Source organism: Mizuhopecten yessoensis, unplaced genomic scaffold (assembly GCF_002113885.1).
Source record: "Mizuhopecten yessoensis strain PY_sf001 unplaced genomic scaffold, ASM211388v2 scaffold6779, whole genome shotgun sequence".
In the NCBI taxonomy this organism is placed as follows: Eukaryota; Metazoa; Mollusca; class Bivalvia; order Pectinida; family Pectinidae; genus Mizuhopecten; species Mizuhopecten yessoensis.
In genome coordinates, this window is record NW_018406720.1 from 428757 (window position 1) to 438416 (window position 9660).

Below are 9660 nucleotides of genomic sequence, written 5' to 3' on the forward strand. Positions count from 1 at the left end.
GGGGGGGGTCCTGAAGCCCCAGAAACCTCTGGATCCGCCACTGAATGTGTGTACCTTGCTGGCGATAACACGACAGTGACAGGTTGAGCACACAACAGTGACCTGGTGACAGGAAACTGATTTAAAAAATATTAAATTGGATATGCTCTGCACTGAAAGAAAAATAAACCCTCATTGGCTGATTTGCTGATGTGGCATCGTTGAAAGCTAATTCAAGCTTGTGGTGATGCATCATTGTTATTTCTTCACTCGCGACTTACTTTTCCGGTTGCGCACTTATTATTTCCTTAATCATAATAGTGTAGCAATGTCTATGGTAATAAAAATAAAAAATAAAAATTAAAACAAATCCACTCGTTTCTTCACCTACATGTCGATAAAAGGGTTGAGCCCTTCCGTTGTAGAGTTTGCATAAACAACTCAAACAGTTCATTGTTTTAGTTGAGTCTCTTGATGTTAAGTATGGTATTGGAATGGTAGATCCAGTCTTAATACCAAAATGAGGGGTGGAATTTCCTCGGGTGATTTCTCCAGAACTTGTTTAGTCTTTCCTTGAAGCAGTTTAGGCTCGGTGATGAGACCACTTCCTCTGGCAATGAGTTCCACGGTTTAATAATGTGGTTGCTAAAGAAGTTTCCTGTGATCAGCTTTTTGTAGGGCCCTTTAAACAGCTTCTTGGAGTGCCCCCTTGTAGATCTGTATTCGCAGTGTTGGAATAGTTTATCCTTATCAAGTTTGTCGATGTTATTAAGGATTCTGTACACTTTGACCATGTCTGCTCTCTCCCTCCTGTATTCCAGGGTTGGTAGACCGAGTATTCTTAGACGTTCAGCCTATGATTTGTTAGTTAGTGTTGGTACTCTTTTTGTTGCTCTTCGCTGGACTTTTTAAATTATAATTTTGTCCTTGGTATACAGGGGTGACCATATCTTTGAAGCGTATTCAATGTGGGGTCGTGTAAAAGCTTTCTAGATTGTTACAAATATGGTTGGGCTCATATATGTAAAACTTCTGAATTCTATTCCTGCAATTTGGTTTGCTTTGCTGGCTGCTTTTTGGATGTGTATGGAAAAATTGAGGTGAACTCCCAGATCTTTTTCACTATTCACCTTAGTGATTTCGATGGTGTTTCCGTATTGCGCCAGCGAGTAGTTGGATGACTTGGGTTTTTGTCCAATTTCTATATGCTTGCATTTGTCGACATTCAGCTTCATCATCCAATTTTCTGTCCATTGGCACATTCTGTCAATATACACTGTTGCAGTCTAGCTCGATTTTCTGGGGTTGAATTATTAGCCGATATTTTGGCGTTGTCCGCGAATAGTTTTGTAGATATACACTCTAATACATCTGGCATGTCATTGATATATATCAAGAACAGAATTGGCCCGAGTACACTCCCTTGTGGGACCCCGCTTAGTACTGGCAGACTCTTTGAGGGAGTTCCATTGATTATGACTTGTTGGGATAGTCCTGTCAGGAATGCTCTAATCCAGTTTAAGATGCCTGACTGGGGCATATGACCAATCACAGCTTTTATAGTAATATTATCAAGTAAGGACATTTACAATAATTCATTGGGGGGGAAATCAAGCCAAACATATGATAAGTTGCATCAATGATGATACATCTGACATCATCATTGCTGTTGTCGTTAATATATACACAGGTGACGTGATATGATGAATTGACAAGTGACATCACAACTACACATGATATGTGCCACCATGGTTGTTATGTTGGGGACCACAATACTTAAGCGACTATTCAGAAAAGGGAGTTACAGTTTAATTTGCTGTAGAATTTTACCTGTTGACGTCTGGATCAGCATGCAACTTCCTCAGCCGGCTATAGCGGGGATCTCTCATGCGTTTCAATTTCGCGGTTTATGTCACAAAGCGTTTTAGCGATATTGCTGGAAAATTTTCTTTGGACGTCACTTCCGGTTTGGAAGGAAATCTTTGTCTGTTTGTTATTATTTGACAGTGGCACAATTGGTTTTGTTTAGCTTAAAATTTAAACACCGTAGCAGACATCTTCGATCCAGAAAAGGTAAATCAATGTTTCATGTATTCATGTTTAAAAAAAATATCTTATCATATGTCGGATAAATGGTAAAAATCATATTCATAAAATCTTATGCCCATGGGGTCTTCACTGAAAATTACGCATGCAATGTTGCTATGAACAGGATATATATTTCTCCAACACGAAATGAACGTGTATACATTAAACTTTATACTTATTCAGTCGATACAGTTTATATCAAAGATGATATTCTACTTTTTCAATAACAGGAAAATCTAGACTTTAAGCACGTGTGTTGTATTCGAAGAAATACGTAGAAAGCGAAAGGTCATAATCAGGGATCGCGATTGCGACCTGCTGTGATTATAACATTGTGCTAGCGCTGTTGATGTTCATGATTTAACCATATTTTTCATTATAATTCTGGATTTCCCCCGGGGCCCACTTACAGCTGCATTATTTGTATTTGCGCATATGTATCAGCTGTTTACATGTGTAACTTAGTATTTCGGTTTTTTGAAATTAGAACATTTTTATTTACCGAAGTATGTAGTTTCTTTCATATTATATTTCAAGTATAAGGTTTGCTCTTGATTCTTTTAAAACCTTGAAACAATTCATCAACATGACATTAGAGCTTTATAGGTGTGTCATTTTACCTTATGAATACAAAGCTGCATGCTGTGAGGATGTTAATTTCTTAACAAAACCAAAACATGGAAAAATTCTAACATTATGTAATAATATCAAAGAAACAAACATGGTTCATCACACAGGTGGACTAATAGACTATAGCTGGATTGAAGAAGGATTGTACTAACTGAGAATTGGGGAAGATGAACTGTAAATTTAGTACAGTTGCATTGGTACAAATTCAGATCATGATGCCCAATACGTACACTTCCACACGCACTGCAATCTCCCACCCCCACCCACTCGCCCAAAAGAAACAAGGAAAACAAAAAATGAGATTGAAATCATACACCTGATCCATTGTATAATAATTAACCCTACATGTACAATTTTACTCGTCTTCATATTGACCAATAAATACCTGTTGCGAGGATGTAAGACAACATGCAAACAACATGTTTAATGAATGTGTTTGTGATATAATGGCACAGGGAAACCATTTTCCATCTCTGCTTTCAAGTCTTTTGTTTTAATAATATATATATTTATCTGGTAATAAGCATACATGTATATAGTAATATAATCTTTAGTCAGAGATTATTTGTCAACCCACATGATTTAATTTTAAAAAGGCAGGATAAATACAGAATATATTTAATCATGTAATTGGTAAATATAATGAGCAAAAAGGCGTTTTATAAATATATTAGTGTTTTTTCAAGAGGAAGAGTCCTAAAGGTCCAAGGATTGAGTACATCCGAAATTTTGAAAAATCATACTTTTTAACATTACCAAAGCCCAGTCTGCCCCTTTCTAATTCAAATCTGGAGAAAACACTGCATAGTGTAAGTTAAAAAGCTGAAAAAAACATGTTGTTGTCTACCTACATGTTTGCATATAACAGGACTATTTAACTTTTTCTTTAGGTCTTTTATTTGTCTTCTAGTTTAATTTGTAGCTCATGATTTCTCAGAAGATTTGAAACTGTTGTGTCTATAATGTTTCAGTGAAACTGGTGGTGTAGTGTTCTGTAGAGGAAGACAGAAATGTCTGCAGAGATGAAGAGTCAGGATTCCGATAACGATTCAGACTACGATCAGTCGGATCATATGGACGAAGACGAGGAGGATTTTTGTGGTTACTATGACAACGACACAGATGACCTTGACATTGACAGGCCAAAGAAGACAGATGACCCAGAATATTTTGAATATGAACTATTGAAAGTTGAAGATGTTGAAAGATTGCTCAATGAAGATGTAGAATTTCTATGTAGCTGTCTCAAGGTAATATATATATATATATATATGATTACATAATTTTGAGCTCATCTGCCCAAAGGGCAGCTGAGCTTATGCCATGGCGCGGCGTCCGTCCGGCGTCTGTTGTCCGGCGTCTGTCAACTTTCCTCTAAACGACTTCTTCTGAAGAACCAGAAGGCATATAGTCATGATATTTGGCTGGTAGCTTCCTTATATGAAGCCCGTCAAAGTTTGCGAAAAAAACAGAATTTGACCTTCTTTCAAGGTCACAGGGGTCAAATACGTAAAAACCTTCAAACAACTTCTTCTGAAATACCAAAAGGTTTAGAGACATGACAATTGGTAGGTAGCTTCCATATAATAAGTTTGCGAATAAAAATGGCCTTGACCTACTTTCAAGGTCACAGGGGTGAAATATGTCAAATGCTTCAAACGTCTTCTTCTGAAGAACTGAACGGTATAGAATCTTTATATTTGATTGATGGCTTCCTGGGATTGGCCTGACAAAGTTTGTAAACGAAAATGACCTTGACTTACTTTCAAGGTCACAGGAGTCGGATAGGTCTATTCTTAAAACGACTTCTTCTGAAGAACTGAAAGTTATAGAACCTAAATATTTGGCTGGTGACTTCCTGGGAAAGAGCTGAACAAAGTTTGAAAATAAAAATGACCTTGACCTACTATTAAGGTCACATGAGGCAGATATGTCAAACACTTCAAACAACTTCTGAAGAAGAACTGAAAGGTATAGAATCTTTATATTTGGCTGGTGGCTTCCTGGGAGAGAGCCTGACAAAGTTTGAAAATGAAAACGACCTTGACTTACTTTCAAGGTCACATGAGTCAGATATGTCTTATGCTTAAAACAACTACATTATGAAGAACTGAAAGTAATAGAACCTAAATATTTGGCTGGTGACTTCCTTGGAAAGAGCCCAACAAAGTTTGAGAATGAAAATGACCTTGACCTACTTTTAAGGTCACATGAGGCAGATATGTCAAACACTTCAAACGACGTCTTTTGAAGAACTGGAAGGTATAGAACCTTAATATTTCGCTTGAAGCTTCCTAGGAAAGAGCCCAAAAAAGTTTGATAATGAAAACGACCTTGACTTACTTTCAAGGTCACAGGAGTCAGATATGTCTAATGCTTAGAAAAACTTCTTCTGAAGAACTGGAAGGTATAGAACCTTAATATTTGGCTGGTGGCTTCCTGGGAGAATGAAAATGACCTTGACCTACTTTTAAGGTCACATGAGGCAGATATTTCAAACACTTCAAATGACTTCTTTTGAAGAACTGGAAGGTATAGAACCTTAATATTTGGCTTGTAGCTTCCTGGGAATGAGCCCAACAAAGGTTGAGAATGAAAATGACCTTGACCTACTTTCAAGGCCACAGGAGTCAGATATGTCTAACGCTTAGAACAACTTCTTCTGAAGAACTGAAAGGTATATATATAATCTTTATATTTGGCTGGTGGCTTCCTGGGAGAGAGCCCGACAAAGAATGGAAATGAAAAAGACCTTGACTTACTTTCAAGGTCACAGGAGTCAGATATGTCTAACACTTCAAACGACTTCTTCTGAAGAACTGAAAGTTATAGAACCTTAATATTTAGCTTGAAGCTTCCTAGGAAAGAGCCCAACAAAGTTTGAGAATGAAAATGACCTTGACTTATATTACTTTCAATGTCACAGGAGTCAGATATGTCTAACGCTTAGAACAACTTCTTCTGAAGAACTGGAAGGTATAGAACCTTAATATTTGGCTGGTTATTTCCTGGGAAAGAGCCAAACAAAGTTTGCGAATGATATGACCTTGACTTACTTACAAGGTCACAGGGGAAAACATGTCAAACACTTCAAACAACTTCTGAAGAAGAACCAAAAAGCATAGAATCATATAATAATATTTGACTGTTAGTTTCAACTGATGGAGCTGACAAAGTCTGCGAGTGAAATATTTGTAGTACAGTATAATATTTAATGAGAATATTTTGCTATGACTGCTTAAATATTCAGGTGAGCAATACATTGTATAGGCCCTCTGGGCCTCTTGTTAGTTTTGCCCTAATACATATACGTTCAGCCGACTGTAGGGGGTTGACTTGAAAAGAATAGTCGTTTGATCATGAATACCCGGTAATCACATGCAATAATGTTGACCTATGCATATTCTGTTACAAGCCTGTTCAAAGTTGATGAATAGCAGGCTACTTTAGCCGGCACCCAACTTTTAATGAGAACACTGATAACATAGACTATTATTTACTTATTATTATCACTGTTCATGTGTTTTAAGGTAGATCCACACCTAGCCAAAATGCTGCTTCAGGTACATCAGTGGAAGAAAGAATTTATCATGGAAAGGTAAGAACTAAGCACTTGTCATTGAACTACATGCACTCCAGTTCTCATTAGTAAAATTAGATTGCAAACCTGATATTAAAGTTTTCAGAGAAATTCTGGTCAAATACTGAAAGTTTATTATGTTTTCATTTTGATAATTTGAATATATATTTCATGAAATCTATTATTTACTGTATAACTGTCTGTGTCTTATTTCTATAAGATATTTGTCAGGAAACTAAATTGTCTTGTTTTGAAATTTTTTAAAAAGGTGGGAATCAGCAGATTTGAAAATTTCATTTTAATAAGTGTTTTAATTTCTTCTAGATTTTCATTAATTGGCTTCCATTTACAGATACAAGAAAGATCCTGCTAAGTTCCTAGTAGATTCCAAAATTACACCCGCCGTTAAATACAAGGTAAATATGTAACTAATGATGATATACATGTATTTACTATCTTACAATACCTGTGAGGTTTGGAGTTTGGGCCTGTTGCATCCATAATACAGGTTAAAATGCATGTAAATGATAAAACTCGGGTCTCTATGGTTTTGTATAGTGGCAATAAATTGGATTCTAAAACTGATTTTTCGGGGACATTGCATATAAAAAATATATGTATATCTTTTTGAAAAATGGACAGGTTTCATTCATCAATGACTGAATTGTATCTAGGGGGAAAACGTACTGAGGAAACCAAAACATTGTGTTCTTGTTTTCTGTTATTCCACCTGTATATTTTGTCCTAAATACTGATTGAGATGGTGTCCCCGTCAAAACGTTTGTGTACAATATCAAATTAAAGTATTTGTATTATTTCCCCCCCAACAGAGTGCACCACTGGGAGTACAGAACACATGTTCAGTGTGCTGTAGAAAGCTGCCGTCGGATTACTTCTGTCACCTTAGCTGTGGCCATGTATTCTGTAGAGAATGCTGGGATAACTACTTCCAAGTTCAGATTCTACAGGGAGTTACATCAGGTACTGTATATACAGACTATTGATTAGATTAGAGTGGTTATCTTGATCCTAATAGTTGATTTATTTATTTTTTAAATCCTTATTTCAAAGTTTCAAAATGTTGTAAATCAGCATTATACATAGTTTTCTTTATGTTGAAAATATAATATGCTTGCAACCATAATACAGAGATGTACAATTCCACTAGTTTGTAGATTTAATGTCAAGGATAGTGAAATATGGGTTTAGGTTGTAGAATTTTCAGGCCATGCCAGTCAGTGACCTAGTAAATGTACTCTAAAATTTTGAGATTTTATTGCGAATGTGTTAGTAAAAAAGTGAGAAGCTAACACAGAATGTTTTAATTGTTCACAATTTTACCAAAGCCACATTTCTCTGATTCCTAATCTCTATCTGAGAATTTGTGCAATATCATAGGAGGTTAATGAAACAAAATTGAAATGTAGACATTTTCACAGTTTTTACAACTTTTGACAAAAAAGCATTAATTGTACCTAGGTATACATACAGAATTTATTGTATGTTTCATCTCATGTAAGTGACTTGATACATTACACAGGTATTGAGTGTATGGAGAACAATTGCCACATCTTGGTACCGGAAGATTTCCTGTGCCGGTCACTGTCAAAACCCGAGCTCCGAGACAAGTACACAAAACTGTCTTTCCTGGATCTTGTCAATGTAAGCTGCCAATGTAGAACTCCCCTCCCTATTCCTGATGGGTTTAAGGCATTCTAACTTAAATTTATAATAAAGACAAAACAGGCTGTTTGTATAGTTAATTCAAAACAAATATTCTGTTACAGGTTGATTTCCACCCTATATTTATTCATTTATGTGCACATTGCAATGATTATCTGCTTGCTTAATGTATAAAGGTGATTGTAAGCCTTTTTTTTGTGTGTCACAATTATAACTAATACTATTATCCATATGTTGTAAAGCGCTTTAGAGTAATTTTACAAATTACATAGGGCGCTATATAAATGTATTTTGAAGTTTGGATATATAGGACTCTGAATAAATCGTTTGGACAAACAGGATACATGTGTTTGAGACATCTAATACAGGCAAACAGTGACCATTATGGAATCACCTTCAACTTTACTTAGACAGTAGGTCCGATCCTGTGTGCTGTCTGAATTTATTACGAAACATATCATGGTATTGTACAGATATTGATCAAGATAACTGTTATGTGCTAGTGGAACAGAGATTTATTTGGGTATTTTTGAAAATGCTCAGAGTCAGAATCAGAGAAAATGTAGAAAAGTTAATTAAGCTTTATATTACCAAATGTTGAAATTATGAAATCTACTTTTAATAACTTTGTTTAATTCATCCCTTTACCAAAAAGACAGACAATTTTTAAAAGAAGCTTCTGGACATATTAGGAAAAATGAAATGAGTTCAAAAACTGAGTTAGTTTCATTGACCTTACATAAAAATTGTTAATATTGATTCCCAGTGAAACCATAATTTTGAATTAATGGAATACTCGTAGTTTGTCATAACAAGACTTGATGTCACATCAAAAATGTTGATGTCGCATCAAAAATGTTGATGTCACATCAAAAATGCCAGACAAACAGTGCCATATAGTGTCAGCTTGAACCAGATTGTAATGTGCCATTACACCAAATTTACATTACCAGTAAACAATGCAAGTTATCCTTTAAATTTCTTCAGCTGTACAGCTCATTTTTGTTTTGACAGACACATCCCCAGCTGAGATTCTGTCCCGGGCCAAATTGTTCCAATGTTGTCAGAGCCAAAGATACGAGGTCTAAAAAGGTGGACTGTGCTCAGTGTAAAACCATATTTTGGTGAGTATGTCTAGCAGAGAACAATTCGATCTTCCGTTTTTTGTCTCGTCGCCACGAGCAGCGGAAGCCAGACTAAGGTGTTGCTTTTCTGCAAAATCAGGAACATTGTGTCAGTCTCCAGGTCCAATTAAGCAATTATAATACGCTTACAGTGAGTCACTGAGACGCTTGCAAAGTACGCAAATCAATGCCTCCTGTTTCAAACGCTAACATGAGCAAGAATATTTCAGATGATTGAATCATGGCACTTTCAAAACAACAATTGCTATTTAAAATGGGGTTATTCAACTTTTTTCAGCTTTTTCTGGTAACATTGCTTTTACATGCATCAAATGCTGGATGCAGCCTACCTTTCATGGTCCATTGACTTTGTCAGCATCTCAATCAACAAGTTTTAAGGTCACCTGAGACAAAGTCTCAAGTGACCTATTGCGATCGCCTTTTGTCCGCCGTCGTCCGTCGTCCGTCGTGCGTCCGTAAACAATTTACATTTTCGACTTCTTCTCCAAAACCCCTGAACCAATTTCAATGAAATTTTGCAGGGACCTTCCATGGACAAAGGTCAACAAAAATAGT

At 36.1% G+C, this 9660-nt stretch overlaps 2 protein-coding genes across 2 annotated transcripts in view; one reads left to right on the top strand and one right to left on the bottom strand.

The window, feature by feature from the left end:
- Positions 1-1873, bottom strand: part of LOC110452621 (RNA helicase Mov10l1-like) — a 46006-nt gene extending 44133 nt beyond the window's left edge. Inside the window, exon 1 of the mRNA XM_021501253.1 lies at positions 1810-1873. Within this exon, the coding sequence (XP_021356928.1) occupies positions 1810-1868 (59 nt within the window). The 5' untranslated portion in view covers positions 1869-1873. The remainder of the gene's footprint in view (positions 1-1809) is intronic.
- A 72-nt stretch (positions 1874-1945) lies between these two features.
- LOC110452622 (potential E3 ubiquitin-protein ligase ariadne-2-like) overlaps positions 1946-9660 on the top strand; it is a 24354-nt gene continuing 16639 nt past the window's right edge. Inside the window, exons 1-7 of the mRNA XM_021501254.1 lie at positions 1946-2052; positions 3669-3947; positions 6228-6295; positions 6630-6693; positions 7108-7258; positions 7818-7939; positions 8975-9084. Coding sequence (XP_021356929.1) covers positions 3708-3947; positions 6228-6295; positions 6630-6693; positions 7108-7258; positions 7818-7939; positions 8975-9084 — 755 coding nt within the window. The 5' untranslated portion in view covers positions 1946-2052; positions 3669-3707. The remainder of the gene's footprint in view (positions 2053-3668; positions 3948-6227; positions 6296-6629; positions 6694-7107; positions 7259-7817; positions 7940-8974; positions 9085-9660) is intronic.